Genomic DNA, 26,674 nt, shown 5'->3' with positions numbered 1-26,674 from the left:
GTACAGGGGTGGGTTCTAACCGGCTTTACTACTGGTTCTCTTTGTGCGTGCACTTTGCGCGCGATCGCCTCTTCGATCGCAGTATATATGATAAGACTGTTATCAGACTGTAGCCTAGGCTGTGAATCTTCCTCCTTCCTCCCAAGGCCATTTCCATATACCATTACAACTGGATAGTTACATGACTACAGGACTATATGGATAGTCCCAGTCAAATAAATTTGTGTATTTATTTTTTCAATGTATAACTTGCCCAGTTGTCCACATGGCTCTAGGTGATGTATAACAAGGAATAAAATTCCAGTACTAGTGTAGAGGTATACTCTCCTATACTGAGGTCTGTTAAAAAAACCCACTATTTTAGGGCTTTCCTAAATAGACAAGCACAGCTACAGAAATGACACCTCTCTGAGGCCCCAAAATTTACATAAATTTAATTATGAGACATGAAGCATGCTCCTTCTAAGTTTAGAGCAATGGTGCAGGAACCTAATCTTGTTTTTTTCTCAATAGTTTCTGATGCTGAGGCAGAAAATGCTAACTTTTCCTGCTGGTGATTTACCCAGTCTAGTAAACTTGTTTCTGATTCATAGAACAAATATAAAAAAATGGCTCATCTTTATATTTGTCTTCTGGATATAAATAATTGTTAAAGGAAATGTGTACTTGGCTTGGGACCTGGTTACTTACGGGACCGCCTACTACCATCATCAGCCTCCCACCGACCAGTACGCTCCCACAGAGAGGGGCTCCTCCAGGTGCCGTCGGCCAAACAATGTCGGCTGTCGGCCCCTAGGGGGAGAGCCTTCTCTGTGGGGGCACCGACGATCTGGAATGAGCTCCCCCCAGAGATACGGAGGATTCCGGATCTGCGCACCTTCCGCCGCGAGTTGAAGACGCTTTTATTTCATCAAGCTGGCCTCGCCTAAATCTTCTCCCTTTTAAATGTAAATTCTAAATTTTAATGGATTTTAAAATGGGTATTTTTAAATGGGTATTAATTCAGCCAAATTTATTTAATCCGTTTTATTCGATTTTAAATTTTGTATATTTATGTGTTTTACTTCATGGCTGTGCACCGCCCTGAGTCCTTCGGGAGTAGGGCGGTATAGAAATTCAATAAAATAAATAAAATAAATAAATACTTTAACACCTTTTTTCTCAATGAACAAATTATAATTTGCTTATATCGATCAATAAGGTATTTTTCAGTACAGGTTTTCCATAACATTAATATGACTTGTTAGTTTTTTTTCCTATACTGTAATGCTGCTATCTCCAGTGAGACCATTTTCACAAAAGCATTTCAAGTCATTGTTTATATTTTTGTAATGGGATAATTGTACATTGAACTACATGGTACTGAGATCCTAAATTTTTCATGGTCTTAATTATGAATAGAAATCCCATTAATGTATGCTATTAAGCAAACTTTTCAGTCTCAAAGTCCATATAAATTCCTTGCTGCATTTTGGTAGCTTTGTATATACATCCTACCCAGTGGTGGGATTCAGGTAATTTAACAACCGGTTCTCTGCCCTAATGATTTCTTCCAACAACCAGTGTGCCAAACTGCTCAGAAAGTTAACAACCGGTTGTTCCGAAGTGGTACGAATTGGCTGAATCCCACCACTGATCCTACCTCTACAGCAGAACTTAATCACTGCAACCATATTATTTGTGTCTCCCTCTTCCCAGCTATTGTGATTTCTACCTTTGGATCATCACTGTCATTTTTGAAACAGGAATCTAATGGTATATTTCCCGCTGATTAAGTCATTGTGCTGGTATTTGATTGATATTCAGAGAAATTGGTCAAATGTGCTTTATGCAAGAAATCTTTTTATGTTCAAATATTGATTAGGATTTCACTAAACAATATTATTATATTAGCCTCAGTCTACAACAACTTATACTGATAATAATTGATTTACAATTGTTTAATGATGGTTTGAAGTTATAGTGGCTTCAGAAGAAGCTTCTTATGATCCATTCTGGGCCTTACAGCTGTTTCACCACAACATATGATTGCAATTTGGGTGCTTGGCAACTAGCTCACATTTATGACAATTGCAATGTCCTGTGGTCAGGTGATCATGATTTGCAACCTTCTCAGCAGTCTTCCAAGCAAAATCAATTGAGGAAGCCAGCTTAGGTTAATAATCACCTGATTTGGTTAACTACCATGGTAAATTCTAGTCCCAATTATGGTAGTAAGTTGAGGACTACCTGTAACAATAAACATAAAGGAGCATTGGAAAACAACAGTAAAATCTGTTAAGACTAATTTCAACAGTATTCTGCATATTCAAATTGTGACTTTGAATATGTGTCAAATTTTGTTCCATTTTCATATATTCCAGCCAGATGCATAAGGTGCATCTAAAGTGCACTTCTAATAAAGTTTCATGCATTCCAGAAATGTTTATGCTTAAGTATGGAATTTAAAAGCACTTTTTCCCTCTACAGAAGATGATACAATTGAACTTCCTCTAACCTTTAAGCCCTGGTATGCTGGCCGATATCCTTGCCATATCCTTCTCGAGTCTAAATATGATGCCCGCCTCTTTAAGATAGAATGTGTAGTGAACACTGATACCTTTGAGGCTGAACTAGAGTTTGTAACTCCAGCATATCAAGCAGCGATACAGGACATTCCAATAGTATGTCTTTTTTTACTTTATAAAAGTTAAATATGGCTTATATTAAATAAATTAAATATTATTGCAGTTAAGATACTATTCTGGAAAATTAATAAACTAAAATACAATTATGTTACACATTTTAAAGCTTTTTCCTATAATTAGTACTTAGTTAAGGGAGTTAACTAACATGTTTATTGTAGCAGCAGGAGGAAACTTTTATCTCTTTTCTTTATTGCATTCAAAACATAAACTGTCTGATTTTAACTAAACTGTGAAATCATTCTAGCAATATATTGATTTATTTATTGTATAACTCACTCCAATATAGATTTATTCAAACCATATATTTTCTATGAGTTTAAACTTTTAATTCTCATTCATGTTGTTTCTAATCACATTTCAGCACATCTAACTATACAATATTTTATATCAGCTCCTCTCTCTTCCCTTTCTTCTGTCAATATAAGATGTTAACATCTTTCAGAGTAAATATTTTTGTTATTTTACCAATTACAAGAAAAATAACTTAGCAGTTTATGTAAAAGTAAAAATATCCAAAATCAGGTTTACCCCAAAATAAGACCCGATATTATTTTCTTTTGGGCTTGAAAATAAGCACTCAGGCTTATTTTGGGGAGGTCTTATGTTTTTTAAGTGCAGGAGACAGCAAGCGCGGGGGCTAATGGAAGTGGGAGCACAGCTACCACTGGCCCCGCCCTTTCCATCTCACTGTCTGCTTGCCTGCGGCTGCAACGGACCAAACTCTAGGCCTCCTTGGTGCAATGCAAATACCATTAATTCTGAGCATGGAGGCAGAGGTGGGGGGAGAAGACAGGCAATGTGGACATACTGTGCAGCTGCCTGACTCACAGGAGGCTCGCAGGAGGCTTGTGCGATGGCACCGGCAGCAGGTGGAGCAGGCAGAGGCATGGGGAATGGGGGAGGCAGGCGATCCCAATGCCCTGTGAGGGCACCTGTTTGGCATGGCCTCAGCCAAGCCAAGAGATGGTGGGACAGAACAGGTGGCGCATTGGAATCACCTCTGCCTCTACCCTCCCCTTTGCAAGCATACAAAGCTTTGAGTCTCCATCATTTCTCCAGAGCAGATCGCTCTGTTCCCAAGCACCCAATAGGTGACCAAAAACTTTTTGCCAAGATGGAGAAATGACGGAGACTCAAAGGTTCATGTCCTTGCAAAGGTAACGCTTTGAAACAGAGCGATTAGGTCCATTTCAAAGTGTCCCCTTTGCAAGCACACAAAGCTGTCAGCGTTTCAACGCTGGCATAGAGAGCATAGGAGAGCGAGAGATAAACTCTGAAACTTTTGCCTGCCAAATCCCTTTGAAGTCGGGTTGTCGTGGAAATGAGGGGAGGGGGCACATTCCTGGGAGATGATGAGAAAAGGAGTCTGAAGAATGACTTGGAAGATAGCCAATGAGAAGCAGAGATTTGGGGATCGGAAAGGGAGGGATTGGGGGGCAAAAGGTCAGTCTTGTCCGCGCGGAGTCATGATCTAGTGTGCTCAATTAAAGAAAGATTTCCTTAAAGATTGGCAGACTACCAAGACCTAGCACAGGTATTTAGCTTTAGACCGAGTGCGACATCCTACCTCCCCACCGCGATTCCGACTGTGCCATCGAAATCATCCCTGGGGTGAAACTTCCTAAACTTAAATTGTATGCTATGACACCCCGTGAAATGCAAGAAATGCAGAACTACATAGACAAAAACCTACGAAGGGGCTTCATTGAGCCAGTCAAACCACGGGTCGCAGCACCGGTCCTCTTCAAAGAGAAGAAAGATGGCTCTATGCGTCTGGTAGTTGACTTTCGGGGAATCAATGCAGTCTGCGTACACAACTTATACCCCCTCCCCCTCATGAAGGACATGCTAGCTCACCTGGCCAAAGGGAAGATTTTCACCAAACTAGACCTCCGCGAAGCCTACTACCGAGTGCGCATCAGGGAAGGAGACGAGTGGAAGACAGCGTTCAACTGCCCCCTGGGAAGTTACCAATTCAAGGTGATGCCATTTGGGCTACAGGGAGCCCCAGCCATGTTCATGCAATTGATAAACGAAGTTCTGCATGACCACCTGTACAAAGGGGTCCTCGTTTACCTAGATGACATTCTTATTTACACGGAGACCATAGACGAACACATACCCCTTGTACGCAAAGTGCTGGAAAAACTGCTGAAAGTGAACCTCTATGTCAAACTGTCAAAATGCGAGTTCCACCGATCGCGTCTGGACTATTTAGGTTACCGAGTGTCAAATGAGGGGATAGAGATGGACCCAGCTAAAGTACAATCAGTCCTAGACTGGCGACCCCCGCGCACCCGCAGGCAACTACAAAGCTTCCTGGGGTTCGCGAACTTCTACAGGCAATTCATCCCCTCCTTTGCAAGAATTGCCAAACCTCTGACGGACCTCCTAAAGACAGGAAGTCCGACAACGAAACCCCGCCCGGGACAGCCTCTACAATGGGACTCGGCCTGCCAACAGGCATTCGAGACACCAAAACAAATGTTTGCAAAAGAACCGGTCTTGAAGCATCCTGACCCCGAACAACCCTTCGTCATCCAAGCAGATGCCAGCGATGTAGCAGTAGGGGCAGTCCTACTCCAAAAGAACAGCCGGGGACCTGCAACCTTGCGCCTACACATCCCGCAAACTCACCAACACAGAAAGACGATGGGCGGCATGGGAGAAGGAAGCGTTCGCGGTGAGATGGGCGCTATTAACCTGGTGACACCTGCTAGAAGGAGGCCAGACACCATTTGAGGTCTGCACTGACCACAAAAACCTAGAGGCTCTCAAGACCCCACGGAAGTTATCGCCCAGACAAGTCTGGTGGGCCCAATACTTCAATTGTTTCAACTTCAAGCTGAAGCACATCCCAGGGGGGAAGAACTTTCTGGCCAATGCCCTCTCCCGAATGCCTCAATACAACAGTGAACGTGAGCAGATAGTGAATCCCATCATCCCTTCTGCCCAAGGAGTGGGCCAAGTAACCACCAGACAGCAGCATCAAGACCAGCAGGGCCAGCCCACGAGTGACCTAATGACAAGGCTCAAGGCAGAAACATTGGTGGACCCCTGGTTCCGAGACAATCAACATCTCTTGACAAAGAGAGATGGCCTAGCATGGAGAGGGATGAAACTTTATGTCCCAGACACCTTGCACACCTTAATCCTCAAGAGAAGTCACGACGTTAAACCAGCGGGACATTTTGGCTTCCTAAAGACTCTGCACTTAGCTCGGAGACAGTTTTGGTGGCCCCACATGAGAAAAGACATGGACAACTATGTAAAAAGTTGTACCATCTGTGCCACGATGAAAACCCGACCAGAAAGGCCCCCGGGGCTGCTGCAGCCAGTAGCTGAACCGTCAAGGCCATGGGAGGAGATTGCTATGGACTTCATAGTTGAACTGCCGAGGAGCAGCGGAAGCACAGTGATCGGGACTGTAATAGACTTGTTCTCCAAACAGGCACATTTCATACCCTGCAGCGGACTACCCTCAGTCCGCCAATTGGCCAAACTGTTCGTAAAACACATCTACCGCCTGCACGGAGTACCCAGAAGAATCATCTCTGATCGAGGGGTCCAGTTTACAGCGAAGTTCTGGAGGGAATTCCTTCGATCCATAGGATCATCCAAAGGCCTCAGCTCAGTGTTTCACCCGAGCACCAATGGGGGGGCGGAGAGATTGAATGCCATGATAGAGCAGTACCTGAGGTGCTACATTGACTACCAACAATCGAACTGGGCGGACCTCTTATCGTTTGCTGAGGTCGCATATAACAATGCTGTCCACAGTAGTACAGGACTAACCCCATTTAAGATAGTGAGTGGCATCGATTTTGTCCCCATGCCAGAGTACCCGAGGGAGCCTCCTTCCTCAGTTACTTTGACCGAATGGATGGCAATGCTAAGAGAAACCTGGGAGAATGTCAAGAGGGCGTTAGACAAGGCAGCACGGTCTTATAAGAAACAAGCAGATAAGCACCGAGACCCCCCAGAGACCGTTCCAAGTGGGGGAAAAGATCTACCTCTCCACCAAGTACTTGAGACTCAGACTCCCGACCAGAAAACTGGGGCCGAAATTCATAGGGCCATTTCCAATAGTAAAAGTAATCAACCCGGTTACAGTACAATTGCAGTTGCCCTGGTTACTAGGGAGGATACACCCTGTTTTTCACAGTAGCCTCCTGAAGCCTGTAGTAGGGTCAACGTTAAGGCCGGTGCCCCGTGATCCCCCAGGGCCCTTAATTGTTGGAGGCCAGACCCACTATGAAATACAGCGAGTTCTCGATTCGAGGTGGCACAGAAGGCGCCTCCAGTACTTAATTAAGTGGAAGGGCTACCTCTTGTCAGAAGCTTCCTGGGTGAAGAGCACAAACATCCAAGCTGACTGCCTCATAGCTAAATTCCATGCAGATCACCCGGACAAGCCAGGAGGGGGTGGGGTAACTCCTCGGAGGGGGTGAGTACTAAACTTGTTATTTATTTCACGCAGGCCCCGCTGGGAGAGTGAAGGGAGAGGGGCCGGATGTCAGCGTTTCAACGCTGGCATAGAGAGCAGAGGAGAGCGAGAGATAAACTCTGAAACTTTTGCCTGCCAAATCCCTTTGAAGTCGGGTTGTCGTGGAAATGAGGGGAGGGGGCACATTCCTGGGAGATGACGAGAAAAGGAGTCTGAAGAATGACTTGGAAGATAGCCAATGAGAAGCAGAGATTTGGGGATTGGAAAGAGAGGGATTGGGGGGCAAAAGGTCAGTCTTGTCCGCGTGGAGTCATGATCTGGTGGCTGTGCTCAATTAAAAAAAGATTTCCTTAAAGATTGGCAGTTTGGAAATTCATTTAATTTTGAGATGGCATCGCAGTCTGACAAAAGCTTTGTCTCCGTCTGGGTGAAAAGTGAACAGCAGAGCCAGGCAGAGGCAGAGGCGATCCCAATGTGCCATCCACTCCGTCCCACCATCTCTCAGCTTGCCTGCGGCTTCGCTGAACAAACACCTGCATGGGGCATCAGGATTGCCTACCTCCCCCATGCCTCTGCCTCTGCCAACTGTCAGTGCCACCACTCAAGCCTCCCATGAGTCAGGCAGCCACCCAGCACATCCAGATCACCTGTCTTCTCCCCTCCCCCTCCTCTTCCTCCATGCTCGGAATTAACAGTATTTGTGCTGCGCCAAGGGGCTGGTGGACTGCAGCTAGACACCATGGCCCCCATGCGCTTGCTGCCTCTCATGCTGGTAATGCCCATCCCCTGGGCTTATTTTTGGGGTAGGGCTTATATTAGGCCCACCCCAAAAAATCAGGCTAGGGCTTGTTTTCGGGGTGAGTCTTATTTTCAGGGAAACACGGTAAGTATCTTGTTATTGCAATATTGAATTGAGATTTTTCCCTTTCCCCCATTCTGTGCTGTTCTTAATGTCTTGCACCTCATAAAATATTGACTGCTTTCATGTTTTAGACTAATCTGAGTCAACAAGATTGGAAGCTTAAAGCAGATTTAAAAGGATACTGTTTTTATGGTCCTCCTGTTATATATGTAGTCCCTGGTGAAACAAGTATGTATCCTCTCATGTTCAAGTCAACTGTTGAATGTGTAACTATGGTAAGAAATTAAAACATCACTTGTCTATTTTTGGTCCTCTGGCATGATATTCATTTGCACTTATGACAAGAGTATTTCAATTGTATAGGCATCATACACTAATAGTGATTATAAAGCAGACTAAAGTAGCATTCAATTTGTACATATATGTAAGCATACATAAAAAAATCTAAACTCAGAGCTTATAAAATGCTTTCTACAGCCATAGCTATTTCAGTTTTATCTTTTAATCATTCACTAAATTATTATCTCCTTGATTACATTAACACAGAAAGATAATCCAGAATTTCAGGAATCAACATACAGCATTGACAAGCTATGTACTGATATAGCACATACATGAATATTCACTTGATTCTCCAATTCTCAAATAAAGCTAAAATAACCAGAAATTCAGAGTTTATGTATTATCTGAACTGTGGCTCTTACATTTCTTATGTATCTTTTGCTACAATTCATTCTTGTTTCTTATGAGTTTTGGAATAGTAATATATATAGTTTATACTTTCTTTTGTACTATATTAATATTGATCAAATAACATTATAAACTATGCTTATATAATAATATTGATTTTTATGCTTAATTATATGCTTAACTGAAGGCACTTAGGATATTGTATGATATGTGTTGTATATATAAGGAATTTGGTTAGATGACCTCTAAGCTTGATCTAATTCTGTATTGCAATAGTTGTCAGCAGGAGTGAAATGCTACCAGTTCGGACCGGTTCGGCCGATCTGGTAGCGATGACAGCCAGTGGTTTGGAGAACTGCTAGCGATGGCAGCTTGAGGCTCTGCCCAGAAGCCATTAAAACCAGGAAGTAACCTGTTTTTTGAGCCTTCGCGCATGCGCAGAGAGTCCAAGCATGTGTGAACTCCTGGTTGGCTCCAGCCCCGCCTGCCTGGGCGGTTCTCTGCCTTCGCAAACTAGCCATGGGTGTGTGAAAGGCAGGCAAGCAAGCATGTTGGGATCACCTGGCCATGTTGAAGGGAGCTAACTTGCCTTCTGAGATCCAGTCCCACATCCAGCCCTTGATGGGAGACATGCAACTTCCGGTCCGGCCTGGCCAGTGGGTGGACAGCCAGCCTTTGGGGGAGATGCAGCTGCTGCACTGGAGCCAAGAGAGGCAGTGATGGTGGCATTGCATGTGCAGCCCCGGGACATCCGCCCTCTCTCCTGGAGCGCCGCTGCCACCCCAGAGCTTGCCTTTGCCTCTGCAGCCCACTGGCCCCTCTTGCCCTTCTCTTTCTGGGCACAACATTTCTGCTTGTTGGGTCACTTCCCCGAAGCCGGCAGCTCCACGGCCAGCTGCTTTGCTTTTTCCCTCTTGAAGCTCTTGGGAGGCTTGCACAGCAGCACTGGCATGGGGGAGACAGGCCCCATGCTCATGCTTGTTCGATGCAGCTGCAGGCAAGGCAAGAGACAGTGGGATGAAGGGGCTGGTGCATTGGGATCACCTCTGCCTCCCCCATGCCTCTGCCTCCACCTTCTGCTGGTGCCACCATGCAAGCCTCCCATGAGGAAAAAGAGGGAAAAAGCAAAGCGGCTGGCTGCGGAGCTGCCAGCATTGGAAAGTGGCCCAACAGGCAGAAGTGACGCGCCCAGTAAGAGATGGGCGAAAATCATTCTGCACTGAAACAGAGGCATTCCAAACCTTCAGTGGATCCCAGGATTGCAACGCTGAAGGTTTTGAATGGAGCTTTTTTCGCGAACAGCAGGAAAATGGGGAGGGGATTTTCCTGCCTACCATCCATTCCTCAAGCTCAGCATAGATTGAGGGAAGAATGGTAGGCAGGATAAGTATCTTCTCTTCAGATATTATTTCTTGTTTATAGAGTTTCTCATAGTATTTCTGTACTATTTTATTCTTTTCCTCATTTCGATAGCAAAAAGTTCCTTCCCTTTTTCATTTTATAAGACAACCATCTAACTGACTTATTAGCATTTTCAAAAAAGTTTTGTTTGGACATCTTTATTTTATTTGCCAATTCCTCTTTTTCAGTTAAATTCATTTCATGTTTTTTCAAATCCATCTGATTTTTAATCCTTTTTTAAAAAATTATTTTGCATATCTTTTTGTAATTCTATCTCTAACTTCTTGTATTCCTCTTTCAATTTTTTTGAGATTGTCTTTTCTTTTTATTTCTTCTTCCCAAATAAGTCATTGCCAACCCTCGAATGTATGCTTTCACTGTATCCCACACATTTTGCAGTGAGGTATCTTCCCTTTTGTTTTCCCTGAAAAATAAACCAATTCTTTCTCCATATATTGTTGAAATTCTTTTTCATTTAATATTGTTTGATTCAAAGTCCATCTTAATCTCTTTGTCCCTTCCATGTGATTGTAATCGGGTTATGATCTGCCCAAATGCTTGCTTCAATATTTATATTTTGCACATTAACTAATAAATCAATTGACATCCACATCATATCTATTCTGGACCATGACCTATGTCTATTTGAATAAAATGTATACTGTTTCTCCTTCAAATGCTTTTCTCTCCAGGCATCTTGAATGCCTAGTTCCTCTACCATTGTAAAAAAAGCTTTTGGAAGAGTTTTTCTAGGCTTTTTGTTAATCTTTGTTGTCTTATAGTCCAAATCAACTTCTCTTATCGCATTAAAGTCTCCCATCATGCAGATATTTTCATACTCAAATTCTATTATTTTCCTATGTAATTTTCCATAAAATTCTTCTTGATTTTATTTGTTGCATACATTGCCACCAAGAGTATTTGTTTATAATTCAATGTTATTTCCACCATAAGGATCCTCCCTTCTTCATCAGTAAATATTTGTTTAGGTTCTAATTTCTTTTTAATATATAATACTATACCTCTTTTACTTTGATGTGTCAATGCAGAAAATAATTCTCCCAATTTTGGATATTCCAATAGTTTTTCGTGTTGTTGTCTAATATGAACTTCTTGTAAACATATTAAGTCCATTTTTAGTTTTCCCAATTAATTAAGATTTCTTTTCCTTTTTATTGTCAAATTAAATCGATTAATATTTATTGATATTGCTTTTATTTCTTCTTCCATACTTATTACTAGTTTTTGCCGATCTTGTCGTTCTTAACTCTCTTTGATCTTTAGGGTCTTTTAACCTTGCTCCTTCTTTTTTTTTGCTCTTTCTTCTTGTTCTCTTGCCATCTCTCTTTTTTGTTCTTCTTTTTCTTTCACTGCTTCTTCCTGGGCTCTTCCCTTTTCTTGAAACCCCAAATATTGCTCATAAAATAGTTCCACTTTCTCTATAGAGTCTAATCTATGTCTTTGCTCCTGCCAGAACACCAATATTCCTTCTGGTATTAACCATCTGAAGTTTACTCCTTTTTTAATTAGACCTTTTGTATTCTCTTCTCAAATCTCTTACCCTTCCGGGTATCTGTTTCAACACCACTATCTCTCTACCTTTACATTTTATAGGAGTATTCCTTGCTATCTGTAATATTTCTGTTTTTATTGCTTTCTTGGTGAACCTTACAAGCACCTCCTTTGGTAGTTTATTTCTCATTGCATATCTTGTATGTACTCTAAATATCTCGTCAATCCCATTTAATATCTTTTCTTTGGTTTCCTCCATTGTTTCCGCCAATATATCTGCAATAACTTCAGCCAGATTCTCCCCCTTTTCTTCTATATTTTGAAAACTTAGAAAATAATCTGTATGATCCATTTCAAGGGAAATAATTGTCTTTTCCTGATTTTTGTCAATTGTTGTAAGTCTGTCATCCATCTCTCCCACTATTTTTTCTGTTGATTCTGCTTTTTCTTCCACTTTTTGTATTCTTTCTTCATTCTTTCCAATCATCCCCTTGTCATCTTTAAGTTCCCCTTCTACTTTTTCCATTCTCTCATCCAATTTACTTATTCTCTCTTTGAGATCTTCATGTAAGGCCTGTATCATGTTTTTTTAATTCTAATTTCATGGCCATAGTGTCCAATGTTCTTTGAGCCGCAGGGCTTGAAATTGTAGCTGTGGAAGGTAACTGTGTTGTTGTCTTCTTCATCTTGTTGCATCTTAACACTGTAATCCACCAGGTTTGTAATCCAAGTACATCTTTGATTTATAATCCAAATATCTAATCCCCCCCGCTGGATGGATTAGCCAAAAAAAAAAAAAAAAACCAAGGGGAAAAAAAAAGAAAAATAACAAAAATAAAAGATGACAAGGTCAATCAACCCAAAAACCAAAAATGCAAGGGAGGAAGAAAAGAAAACCAATTAAAAACCAAAACCTCCAAAATTTCTCACTCTTCAGGTTCTTCTTATCTTAATCCAAATTTTAGAACATCCAGAAAAGCAACCAGTCAAAAGGAAAAACAATAAAAAAAGGGGGGGGGGGAAATTATCCACAAACATAAAAAGACCAAAAAGAAAAATGCAATCCCGACTCTGATTCCAAAATAAAAAATAAAAAAGAAGTAACGAAAAATCAACTATTAGAGCAGAACAAAAAAAAATTGTTAAGAGTTAACAAATAAAATCCCAAACCAGAAACAAAGAAAAAAAAATCTCGCAGTCAAGGCTATATGCAAAGTGTCAACAATCTTTCTTATGCTTCTTCTTGCACAAACTTCAAAAGGCAGCTAGTGTTAAGGATAACACTCTCAATATGCAGCTCTCCACCAGGCACACCAGTTCCTTGTCAGTTCCACCAAGAATCTCAAGGTCAGTCCTCTTATTCAGCTTATTCAGTTTGTATGAAACAATGTCTTTTCACTGGTGCCTCAAGATGGTGCTGCAATTCACTTTCACTCAAGGGAAAAAGGAAAAGTTTTGTAACGATAGCTCATTCAATCATTTCAACTCAATTTCCATTTCAAAGGTTTAAAAATACTCCTTCAGGCTTTCTGCTCTAATTCCCTTGTTTCCCAAATCAATTCTACTAATTCATTCAATTTTCTTCTTCCATTTGGGCCAATCCACTTTCTTCGCTGCTAAGCTGCCGGAGGTAGAGAGTTGACACACACCCACTCTCCCCTCCTCTCCTTGTGCTGTTTCCTTTTCTTCAAACTATTTCCAGGTGTTTATGAAACAAAACATATATTTAAAAGTGTTTAAAAAGCAAACTTCTCACCCAGATGATTCCACTTCCTTTACTTCTCCGCTTCAGATGTAGCCGCCCCAACTTTGTAGCAGCTCTCAATGGCTGCTTTCTCAGCCATCCAGTTGAGAAGCTTCTTCCGACCAGCCAGGGAATTTACGGCTTCCCTGTGCTTGCCAGTCTGTGCCTCTCTCGTTCACTGTCCCTACAGGACAGCTTTGGCCAAACAAGACCCCCAGATGGCTGTGATATTGACAATCTTTCAGGAGCCCCTGAAGAAAGCGTTGTTTCGCTGTGGATGCTGGCCATGCCCCCCCGACCTCCTGCCTTTCTAAAGGGACACCTCCCCACCCACCACCCTGCTTGCTCCCTTATGTTTCCACCACAGTCCCACCCTTTGCCGGCTCGGCTCGCTTACCTCCACCCCGTTTCCCCTCCTTCAGAGTAAGGGGCCTCTTGTGAGGACAAGGCCTAGGAAGGGAGGCTTCATGTGGCCAGTAATTGCCTTCCAGGTTCAATTTAGGGTGCTGGTAATTACTTATAAAGCCTTTCATGGCATGGAACTAGATTATTTGAGGGATTGTCTCTCCCTTGTTATGTGTACCTGTCCAACAAATCCATCAGGAGAGAATAGGACATTAATGTTGGGCCAATCTAATATGGGATGGGGAGAGATGGTCGAAAGGCCAGACACCACAAAAGAATTCTCTGTTCCTTGTTCTGCCAGATAACATTCCATAACTGGGAAGAGACATCTGGCAGAACCCAGAAAAAGAGCCCAGATATTAGATTGGCCCCAACATTAGTGTCTTTTTGCAAAGGCTTAAAGGTGTGGGGATCCAGATGTATTATATAGCCTATGTGGTAACTTAATTGCTGTTTGTGGTTTTTGTAAATCAGCTGCTCTTTGTACTTGTATAGTTTTTATATAATTTTTAATTCCTACTAGATGCTAAGAATCATGAATTTGAATAGGCAACAGCCATATAAATTGAAATAATAAAGAAGCTTATCTGCTCTGAAAATACTAAGGAGATCATTCTTGGGTGTAGGATTACCTGGAAATCTTAGGTTTATAGGCTGGGTTTCTATGGATGTGTCTGTAATAGTAAGATTGGTGAGCATATTCATAATATAAGGGGAAAAAAACAGAATGCATAAGTGAAAGTACACTTTCCTTTCTCACTTTTAAGTAACTCTCTGTTCTGAAGCAAGGTCCCCTCCAAACGGGTTTCTCCCTGATAACCTTCTGAAAGGACTTGGAAGCCTGATATTCTCCTAAACTTTAGGCTAGGCTGATAGATTCCTGTTTTAGAGAGCCATTTGTATGTTACTGGGATTTCCATCTTCTAGCTATCTTGAATAAGTAGTTCTCGATTTACCACCATTCTTTTAGCAACTGTTCAAAGTTACAATGGCACTGAATAAAGTGTCTTATGACTGATCCTCACACTGACAACCATCACAGGATCCCCATGATCAAATGTGCTGCTCCATTCACCCACATGTCACTGTTGGTTTAGAGAGAGCTTTATTTTGTTTTTTCCCCAGCAGTTCTGTTTCAGGTTTCAGCTCATTCACAGCTGCTAGATTAGAACAGCAATTTGGCTTGAGACCAAGTAGGTTACAAAGAAATGAACATATGGCAAATTCAAAACAGTCTCAGAAATACAGGCTTTGCCTGGGTAGTTTCAAAAGAGAAGCCAAAATCCAATCAGAGATTTGGAATCTCCCATTAAGTTTGTCAGCCAGTCCAATGGTCAGAATTCAGGGTTTACAAGTAGAATTCACAGGAACAGCCCAGGACAGGAGTTCAGAGGGTCATTTCAAGTGAAGCCAGCCACGAACAAGCCCCAGACTAAACTTCCAGGCAATGGCCAATTAGTCCATCAAACAGATAACCAGCTGCTCAAACAGGGTCCAAAACATGAACACAGAGTTTCCTGACAACTTAAACTAAATCCATTGCAGCGTCTCACAAGCAAACATCTGGCCATGACCCACACACGTTGCTTCTAGCAATGCCTCCCTCTGCTGCCATGCTAAATAGCTCCGGTTGCAGCCCATCAAGAGGGGCAAGGCCTTTTCCCCAGCAATCTGGCAGACCTCTGCCTCTCTGCCCTGCGTACTCTGGCATTCAATATGGCAGGCAGCTCCTCCCCCTCTTCCTTACTGGACTGCAAGTTCTCCCCAGCTGAGCCTGTTCTGCTGGCAGTTCAGGGTCAGTAATTCCTGACATGGCAGGAATGATCTCATTCTCCCTTGAAGCCTCTGAGGAAGATGTGGAGGAGTCATCGTCCACGGGAGACATCACATCAAGTGATCAAAATTTGGGCAAACAAAATCATATGATTTACTTAACAATCATGGCAAAAAAAGGTTGTAAAATCAAACACAACTCATTTAACAATCACCTCACTTAGCAACAGAAGATCTCAGTTGTAGTTGTAAATTGAGGAGTATCTGTAATTTGGAGGAGGGGATTAATTTTTATTATTTTCTTATTTATTTTCTTTTTTTATTTTGCAAAAATGTTTTTGCCCTAATAATAAATGTTCCATTTCTTTTCTATTATCACAGGGACAGCTTACTTTACAAAATGAAGCAGATGGTACGGATCATATCTTTCTCTTGAAAGGGATTGCAACAAAACCATTGGCGCTGGATCATATTAAGCTAGATTGCCAAGTTAAACAAACTATACAGAAGGTCATAATGGTGCCAAATTTTACCAAGAATGAATTGATATATAAGGTTTGAATTGATATATAATGTCAGTTTGAAAGAGACTATAATTGTTTTACAGAATGATTAGTCTAAGAAATGCACAGCGAAACCTCAATGTAACGGACCCTCTTTAGGCAGACTTTGGATGCAGGAACCAAATTGCTCCAGACATTCCCCTGAAATAATAGACGTATGTTGCTTGTGACATAGTCTAAATAAATAAATGAATTGGTAAATTTACACTGCTTTTATATCATTCAAGCTGATTTGTATCATGATATCATTTGCAAATGATGCAAATAACTTCATTTACATGATCTGGGCAATGATATCATTATAGAAATGATATAAAGCACTATCAGTGATATAATATATGAAGCATTGGGCTTTCAGAAATAAAAAGTATTACATTCACCCAACTAGTTTGAGATTCTTTTGATCTTTATTATTAGTTAGACCGTTTTCCATTTTGTGATCCTTAATACGCGCAGAGTAGTAAAATAACAGAAACAAAATTTAGTATTTTTCTCTCTTTTCATAACATCTTCTCAAAATCAGAAGATCTGACTTCAAAATCAAAAATAAGAAATGCTTCAATTGAGTATTTGTGTTTATTTTTAATACTTTTACTATTAAATGCAAGAATTAGTTTTAGTGGTTAAGGCATCAGGCTAGAAATCAGGAGACAATGAGTTTTAATCCCACCTACAAAGCCAACTGAGTAAGCTTGGGCCAGTAACTCTTTCTTATCCCTAGGAAATACACAACGAGAAACCAGTTCTGGAATCTTGCCAAGACAGCATGCGAGGATTTTTCCAGGAAGTCACCAAGAATCAACATTGACTCGAAGGCACACCCACACCCACACCCGTGCACACCCACAAACACACACCCCGCCAAAACCAAAACTTATTCAATGCATCTTTAACAAAACATTTATATTCTCCCAATTAGTGAGCAGTTTTAACATACCATATTTTTCGGAGTATAAGACGCACGTACCTTTTTTGGTGAGGAAAACAAGAAAAAGAAATCTGCCTCTGCCTACCAGCAATTTTGCCTCGTTGCAGCAAACAGCAAATAGTCTGCTTTACTTTCATTTTCGTTTTCAGCATAGTTTGATTAGCACAAGAAAAAAAAAATCTGCTCCCAGCAATTTACCTCCTTGCAGCAAGCAGGAGAGGCCAGTGCAAAACAGCTGAGAGCGAAACAGCTGAGAGTTGGGAGGCTGATTCAATCAACTTGTGCTAATTAGGCTGTGCTAAAACTGAAATGAGCCGTTTCTTCTTGTTGCTTGCTGCAAGGAGGTAAACTGCTGGGAGGCAGAGGCCAAAAGGTGGGGGCCAGTGGGTGGGCGGGGTTACATTCGGCGTATAAGACGCACCTAAATTTTCACCCCTTTTTAGGGGGAAAAAAGGTGCGTCTTATATTCCGAAAAATACGGTAGTTATTCTCTACGAACTCAAGTAATTCTCAATTAGATATAATTTTTGATATTTTAAAGGTGCTAGTATGTTCCAAAGATTAAATAATTGCAGGGCATAGCCACCAGCTTTAGAATGGCTGTTGATTATCAATCTGGTATATGGCACAGAGTTTGGTCCTTGGCATAAGATACTCCAGAATTTTAAATTCAATGAAGTTGCCTTCAGATTGTCTTCTTACCACTTCTACTCCATGTTTATTTTTATTTTTTTAAAAAAAGTTTTTTATTTTAAACATAGTTAAAAAGACATACATAGACATACAACATATACATGAATCTTAATTTCTTTTTCAGCTACTTAACAGTGATCCATTTCTTACTATATATAAATATTTACAGATATTATAATGTTAACTTATTCAGCCTTTTTCTCCTATTATATTTCATTTCTACTAACATGTTAATTGATCTATCACATTTTTCTCTTTCCCTTCTTCATTCCTTTAATTTATTTCCTTATTTTTCAGCCATTCATACCAATTATTCCACACTTTATAGTATTTGGTTTCCTCTTTCCCCTGAATTTCTTTAGTTAGTTTATCCAGTTCTGCGCATTCCAGAATCTTTTTAATTATATCCTTATCTGGTGGTATTTCTTCTTTCTTCCAGTATTGCGCATATATAATACGTGCTGCTATCAATATATGTAGTATGAGATACTGTGTTTCTTTAGTATAATTTTCTATTGATATCCCTAATAGAAACTGTTCAGGTTTTCCCTCTATTGAATTCTGGATTATTTCTTCGATCCAATTTTTAATTTTCTTCCAAAATTTTTTCGCCACCGGGCATGTCCACCATTGGTGATAAAATGTTCCATAACTAATCTTACATTCCAGCATTTTGGAGAATTGCTGGGGAACATTTTTGCTATTTTCGCTGGTGGAAGATGCCATCTGTGAAACATTTTCATCTAGTTTTCCTTGTATGTGGTTGAGATTGTTAATTTCATATTTGTTTTCCACATCTTCTCCCACTTCTCCAACTCTATTGAATAATTAAAATTTTGGGCCCATTTGATCATCGTTTCTTTCACAGTTTCCTCTTCCAGTTTATACCGCAATAGAAATTTATATATTTTACTAATTAATTTTTGTTCATTCTTTAACAGAATTTTATCAAGGTCGGTTAGTTCTACTCTAATTTGATCCGTTTTCTTCTCCTCAATATATTTTGATCTTATTTGTAGGTATGACCACCATTATATTTCTCTACCTAAGTCCTGTTCCAATTCCTGTTTTGCTTTTAGAGTTCCCCCTTCATTAACAATATCCCTATATCTAATAATTTTGGACCAGTCTACTAAATTTGGGTGTGTTAATATTTCTTCTGGAGAGATCCAGGACGGTACTCCTATATAGTGATGTTTCTTAATTTTGTTCCAAATTGTTAAGAGTGAGTTCCTAATTACATGTCTTTTGAAGTATCCATGTGTGTTCTGTTTTTCCCCCCTTAGAAATGCGTGCCACCCTCCATGAAGATCGTGTCCCTCTAATATTAAGAGTCTTTTATTTTCTAATTCTATCTACTCCTTTATCCAGACTAAGCCAGCTGCTTGGTAATAGGTCTCCCAGTCCGGGAAAGCTATTCCTCCTCTGTCTCTTGTGTCTTGTAATACTTTTAATCTAATTCTGGCTTTCTTCCCTTGCCAAATAAATTTTGTAGACATTTTGTTTAATAAATAAATAAAAAAATTCCATTCTAATCGGTATAACCTGGAAGAGGAATAAAATTTTGGGCAAGATACTCATTTTTATTGCCGCCACTCTTCCTGTCCATGAAATTTGCAGTTTTGTCCAATTTTCCAAATCCTTCTCAATTTGCCAAACCAATTTATCATAATTTTCTTTTTTGATTGATGAGCTTCTTGCGATCAGCCAGATTCCCAAATATTTTATTTTTTTGGTAGTTTGTATATCCATAGTCTTTTCTAATTCTGTCTCCTGTTGTTTTGTAAAGTTTTTAGTTAATAATTTTGATTTATTTTGAATTATTTTTAAGCCCGCCACTGCACCGAATTCCTCTACTTTTCTGATCAATTTAGGGCCTGATTTTAGCGGGTCTTCAATTATAAAAACCATATCGTCTGCATAGGCTTGAATTTTATACTCCTCATTCTTAATTCTCAAACCTTTAATCTCTTGATCTTCCCTGATTCTATTTAAGAGTGGTTCCAGTGATAGGATAAAAAGAAATGGGGAGAGTGGGCAACCTTGTCTTACTCCCTTTGTTATCTCAAATCCCTCCGTCGTGTCTTGGTTAAACATTACTTTTGCTGTTTGTTTTGAATATATTTTTTTCAACCATTTTTCCAAATTTTTGTCCAAATTCCATTTTCCTTATCAGTTTTGTCATAAATTTCCAGTTCAGATTGTCGAAAGCTTTTTGTGCATCAAGGAAAACCAGTGAAATTTGCTTCTCCGAGTGTATTTCGTAATACTCTAATATGTCAACTATCATACGTGTATTATTTTTAATTTGGCGTCGTGGTAAAAATCCGCTTTGGTCCGGATAAATATGCTTATTCAGAATGGTTTTAATCTTTCCGCAATTATTGACATGAATGTTTTATAATCAGAATTCAATAGAGAGATAGGCCTGTAGTTTTGTATTAGTTGTTGGTCCGAATCTTCCTTGTGTATAAGTGTAATTAATGCCTCTGACCATGATTTCGGAATGTTTGTCTCCTGCAATACATCATTAAATATTTCTAACATTAGCCCTCCTATCTGATTTGCTGTATTCTTATATAGTTCAATCGGGGCCTGGGGTCTTATTATTTTTTTGTCTTTTTATAGCCATCCCAAATTCAGTTTCAGAAATTGGTCTGTTCAATATTTCTTTTTGTTCGTCTGTTAATTTACAAACATTTATTTCCTCCAAGTATTTTTTAATTTCCAATTCTTCTTTTTTTTCTTGTGTATATAATTTAGAGAAGAAATTATAGATTATTTGTTTTTATGTTCTTTTCTGTATCAAATTGCCCCTTCTTCATTTTTCAGGCATTGTATCGTTCTTTTGTTCTTTTCTTTTTTCAATTTGTAGGCTAACCACCTACTTATTTTATTAGAATGCTCAAAATAGTTTTGCTTTGCTGTCTTTATTTTCCAAGCTACTTCTTCCTGTGTAATCAAATTTAATTTATGTTTAATTATCCTTCTTTCCTCTTTAATTTTCTTGTTTTGGGGATCTTTATATAATTTTTCTTCTAATTTTTGGAGTTCTTCCTGTAGTTTATTTTGTTGTTGATTTTTCTCTCTCCTTTTCTTTGCAATATATGCAATTGAGACCCCTCTGATGTAAGCTTTTAGAGTATCCCAGAGATTTTGAGGTGAGGTATCTTCTTTTTTATTTATGCTCAGAAAGATCTCTATTTCTTTTTCCATTCGCAATTTATACTCTTTCTCCTTACATACATATTGATTTAGAGTCCACCTTTTATATCTTTTTTGTCCCTTCCAATGAATTATTATAGGGTTTATGGTCTGCCCATTCGTTTAATCCAATATCTATTTTTTCAATTTCCAATTGCAATTGTGTTGACATCCAGGCCATATCGATCCTGGACCAAGACTGATGTGGATGTGAATAATAAGTGTAATGCCTCTCTTCTTTATTGATTTCTCTCCAGGTATCTTTTAAACCTAATTCTTGTGTCATATTGAAAAACTCTTTTGGTAGTATTTCTTTCTTTTCTTTTTTGGTTTTCTTCTCACTATGATAGTCTTTTTTAGTATCCACTATAGCATTATAGTCTCCTATTATGCAAATTTTTTCTATCTCCTGTTCTACTATTTTATTATGTAATTTTTTATAATCTTGCTGATTTGAATTTGGAGCATATATCACAACTAATAAAAATTGTTTGGATTCGGTATCTAATTTGACCATCAAAATTCTGCCTTCATTATCTGCATACTTTAATTCTGATTTTATTCTTTCTTTTATGTACACTGCTATTCCCTTTTTTTTGTTGAGATAGAGACACATATAATTTCCCTAATTTCTTATTTTCCAATAATTTTTGAAAGCCTTTTTTTATGTGAATTTCTTGTAAACAAATAATATCTATGTCTAACTTCTTTAATTTTGAGAATGTTTGTGTTCTTCTGTATATTTAAACCATTAATGTTCACAGAAAGTAATGATATTGCTTCTTCCATCCCTTACTGTACTTGTTTTTTTGTATTTCTTGTCTCTCTCTTAACTCTTCCTCTTGCTCCTTCTTTCGTCTTGTTCTTTTTCTTGAGCTTTCTTTGATTCTTTCTCTCTTTATTTATTTATTTATTACATTTCTATACCGTCCTTCTCCCGAAGGACTCAGGGCGGTGTACAGCCATGGTAAAATAATACCAACACAAAAATTAAAAACAATTTAAAATAATTTAAAGCATTGGCCGTATTTAAAACCCCTAGCTAAAACCCCTTTAAAATCATTAAAACCCACTTAGTTAATTCATTCGGTCAGGCCGGGTTGCTGAAACAATAAAGTCTTCAGTGCACGACGGAAGATGCGGAGGTCGGGGATCCTCCTTATGTCCGGGGGCAGCTCATTCCATAGGGCAGGAGCCCCCACAGAGAAGGCTCTCCCCCTGGGGGTCGCCAGCTGACATTGTTTGGCTGATGGCACCCTGAGGAGGCCCCCTCTGTGGGAGCGTATCAGGCGGTGGGAGGCATGTGGTGTCAGAAGGCGATCTTGTAAGTATCCCGGTCCTAAGCCATGGAGCGCTTTGAAGATGGTGACTAGCACCTTGAAACGCACCTGGAAGACAAGAGAGGTGTTACATGGGAGCAACAGGTCACCCCACTTGCGCGGCCACGTTCTGGACCAGTTGGAGCCTCTGGGTGCTCCTCAAGGGGAGCCCCATGTAGAGAGTGTTACAGTAGTCCAGATGGGAAGTGACAAGGGCGTGAGTGACCGTGCGTAAGGCAGAAAGGGACGCAACTGGGAAATCAGGCGAACCTGATAAAAAGCCCCCCTGGCCACAGCTGTCATATGATCGTCTAAAGATAGCCACGTATCCAGGAGGACACCCAAGTTGCGAACCCTCTCTGAGGGGAGTAAGATCTCATCCCCAATAGCCAGCGATGATATTAGCTGGCTATATCGGGGTGCCGGAAACCACAGCCACTCAGTCTCGGAGGGGTTGAGTCTGAGCCTGTTCCTCCCCATCCAGATCCGCACGGCCTCCAGGCATCGGGACATCATGTCAAGGGCATCATTGGAGTGGTCCGGGGTAGAAATGTACAACTGCGTGTCGTCGGCATACAGTTGATATTTCACCCCAAAACCACGGATGATCTCACCCAGCGGCTTCACATAAATGTTGAACAGGAAGGGCGAGAGGACTGACTCTTGCGGCACCCCACAAGTAAGGTGCCTTGAGGTCAACCTCTGCCCCCCGTCAACACAGACTGCATACAGTCGGAGAGAAAGGAGGGGAACCACCGCAACATGGTGCCTCCCACTCCCAGTCCCCCCAACCGATGCAGCATGATACCATGATCGATGGTATCAAAAGCCGCTGAGAGATCTAGGAGGACCAGGACTGAGGAGCATCCCCTGTCCCGAGCCCTCCAGAGATCATCGACCAATGCGATCAATGCCGTTTCCGTGCTGTAACCCGTCCTGAAGCCCGACTGGCACGGATCTAGATAGATAGCTTCATCCAGGTATTGAGGAAGCTGTCGTGCCACCACACTCTCAACAACCTTCGCCGCGAAGTGGAGGTTGGAGACCGGATGGTAATTAGCTAATATAGCCGGGTCCAGGGAGGGCTTCTTGAGGAGGTGCCTCACCACCGCTTCTTTCAAAGTGGCTGGGAAGACACCCTCACTCAAAGGAGCATTAATAATCCCTGAAACCAACCTTGTGTAACCTCCCGGGAGGCCAGCACCAAACAGGAGGGACACGGGTCCAATAAACATATGGTAGCGTTGAGTCTCCCCAAAATCCTGTCCAAAGTCCTTTCTATTTCTTCTCGTTGTTCCTCTTCTTGACTTTTACTTTCTAAATCGTCCTTACTTTCTTGTTCGTTTTCCAAATAATTTTTATAAAACTGTGCTTTTTCTACTGAGTCAATTTTTTTTTTTTTTTGCTTTAATTTATATGCCGCCCTTTTCCGGAGACTCATAAAGACAATACAAGAAAAAAAAAAGAGAGAAACAAACTAACTAACTAACAACTAACATTGTTTCAGCCTATCATCTGACTTCTAGAAAACTGTGGCATCGGTGATTATTTTCTGTTTCACCTCTATTTCTCTATTAGAGATCTGTTTTATGTGCTTACTTATGACTTAACTTTATACTCTATTTTTAAATTTTCCTCTATGAGTAAGTATCTATTACTTCTATACATCCTTCTAATAACCGTTCTAACTATTAATACATACAGTCATATGGTCTACCTCCTATGTGATTGTCTGTGTTTCTTGGTTAGGTTTTGTGTAAGTATTATTTTATCAATCCTATCTTTCCGTCTAGCCAGGAATACCATCTTTGCCAGACTGCATAATAATCAGTGTCCTCTTTCTCTTGTAACTCTTTTGTGAGTCTATCCATTTCTGCACATTCTGTTATTTTTGCAATTATTTTTTCTTCTGTTGGTAATAGTTCTGATTTCCAATTTTGAGCGTATACTATGCGTGCTGCTGTTAAGATTTGAATAATGAGATATTTTATCTCTTTAGTCTTGTTGTGGTGTGATCATTCCGAATAAAAAAAATTCCAGTTTCATATCGACCTTTTGTTTTGTTATTTCTTCAATCATTATCTTGATTTCTTGCCAGTAATGTTGTGCTCTTCTACAAGACCACCAGAGATGGTAATATGACCCCTTTTGTGACTTGCATTTCCAACACATTGGTGACACATTTGGAAACATTTTGGCCAGACGTGCCGGTAGGAGGTGCCATCTGTAAAACATCTTGTAGAGGTTTTCTTTATATGGTATCGACATTGTCAGTTTGAGATTTTCTGTCCATAATTTGTCCCATTTCTCCAATTCTATGTTGTGGCCTATATTTTTTGCCCATGTTATCATATTTTCTTTGACCGTTTCCTCCTCCAATTTATAGTTTATTAAATATCTGTAAATTTTGGTTATCATTTTCTCCTCCGTACTTTTTAATATCTTGTCTAGTTCATTTGGTTCGGTCTGAAATCCATATTGTGTCTGGTCTGCTATATATCTTGACTTCATTTGATGGTATGGCCACCAATCGATAACTATTCCCTGGCTTTCCAATTCTTGCCTCATATATAAGTCTCCTTCACTATTCAATAGTTCTTGGTAGTTCCTCATTTTTCCTATTTCTATGGTGTTTGGGTAGATTAAGGCTTCCATGGTCGACAACCAACGCGGAATCTTAGTGTAGTGTTGTTTTCTGATTTCTTGCCACGTTTTGTATAGTGAGCCTCTGATAATGTGCCGCTGAAAATACCCGTGTTTCTTATCTATACCGTCCCATAAGAAGACGTGCCAGCCCCAATTCAGATCAAATCCCTCTAGGTATAATATTCTCTTGTTTTTTAAGTCTATCCATTCCCTAATCCAATTTAACGACGATGCTTTATAATATAACTCCCAGTCCGGTAAACCGAGGCCTCCCTTCTTACGGGTGTCCTGTAAGCATTTTATTTTAATTCTGGCCTTCTTTCCTTGCCAGATGTATTTCATTATTATCTTATTGAGATCTTTGAAGAAATCTTTTCCTGGGCCAATTGGTATCACTTGAAAGAGGTAAAGTAATCTCGGTAATATGTTCATTTTTACTGATGCTATTCTACCCAAAAGTGACAACTGTAATTTGTTCCATATTTCCAGATCCTTTTTAATTTGTTTCATCAATTTAATATAGTTATCCTCTCTAATCGTTGTTGCTTTTGTAGTGATCCAAATTCCCAGGTATTTTACTTTCTTTACAATCTGTATTCCTAATTCTTCTTCCAATTTTGTCTCTTGTGTCTTAGTCAGATTTTTTGTCAAGACTTTAGTTTTTTGTCTGTTAATTTTGAGTCCCACTACTTTGCCGTATTCTTCTATCTTCTCCAGTAATTTAGTTCCTGCTATTTCTGGTTGTTCTACTATGAACACCATGTCATCGGCCTGTAATTTATATTCCTCATTTCGTATCCGTAGTCCCTTTATGTCCTCTTCCTTCCTTGCCTCATTTAGTAAGGCTTCCAGCGATATTATGAATAGTAAGGGGGATAATGGGCACCCTTGCCTCACCCCTTTTTGTATGTCCAGTCTTTCTGTCATGTTCCCATTAATTGTGATTCTCGCAGTCTGGGAGGAGTATACTTTCTTAATCATTTTTAAAAATTTGTCGTCAACATCCATTAACTCTAATTGTGCTATGAGGAACTTCCAATTCAAATTGTCGAATGCCTTTTGCGCATCGAGAAAGATTAAGGCTACTTGTTTATCAATTTGTTGTTCATAATATTCTAGAACGTTTACAATTGTTCTCGTGTTATTTTTTATCTGCCTCCTTGGGACAAAGCCGTTTTGATCAGAATGTATATAGTTGTGTATAATTATTTTCAATCTTTGTGCTATAACTGTCATGAATAATTTATAATCAACGTTTAGTAGTGAAATCAGTCTGTAGTTCTTAACCTGTGTCCGGTCTGTGTCTTCTTTGGGGATAAGTGAAATAATGGTTTCGTTCCAAGATTTAGGAGTTTCTGCTTCTAGTAATGCGTCATTGAGGACTTGGAGGAGTATTTCATCTATTGCTGACTGGCAGTTTTTATAAAATTCAGTTGGAATTCAGTCTGGGCCTGGTACCTTGTCGTTCTTCTGTTTCTTCCGGGTTTCCATCAACACTGTCATCGTAATTGGTTTATTTAGTATGTCTCTATGGGTTTCCTTCAATTTTGAGATATTTACTTCGCGTAAGTATTCCTTGATATCTTGGTCTTGGATCTCCTCTTGTGGGTAAAGTTTTTGATAGAATTCTTTAACTATACGTTTTTTATCTGAATTCGTGTTACATATTTGTCCCGTTTCATCTTGTAGTTGATATATTATTCTCTTCTCTCTCTTTTTTATCAGTCTGTACGCTAACCAGCGACCTGTTTTGTTTGCTTATTGAAAATGTTTCTGTTTTGCCATTTTCATTTTCTGTGC

At 39.9% G+C, this 26,674-nt stretch overlaps 1 protein-coding gene across 1 annotated transcript in view; it reads left to right on the top strand.

Annotated features, from left to right (window-relative positions):
- The window catches only part of CFAP47 (cilia and flagella associated protein 47), a 525,834-nt gene that overhangs the window by 246,745 nt on the left and 252,415 nt on the right, over positions 1-26,674 (top strand). The window contains 3 exon segments of the mRNA XM_070944210.1: positions 2,470-2,663; positions 8,128-8,271; positions 15,903-16,076. Of these exon segments, the coding sequence (XP_070800311.1) occupies positions 2,470-2,663; positions 8,128-8,271; positions 15,903-16,076 (512 nt within the window).

The sequence above is a fragment of the Pituophis catenifer genome, unplaced genomic scaffold (genome assembly GCF_029215685.1).
Source record: "Pituophis catenifer annectens isolate HBS135680 unplaced genomic scaffold, rPitCat1.0.hap2 SCAF_4, whole genome shotgun sequence".
NCBI classification, from domain to species: domain Eukaryota; kingdom Metazoa; phylum Chordata; class Lepidosauria; order Squamata; family Colubridae; genus Pituophis; species Pituophis catenifer.
This window is presented reverse-complemented; position numbering and strand designations above follow the sequence as displayed.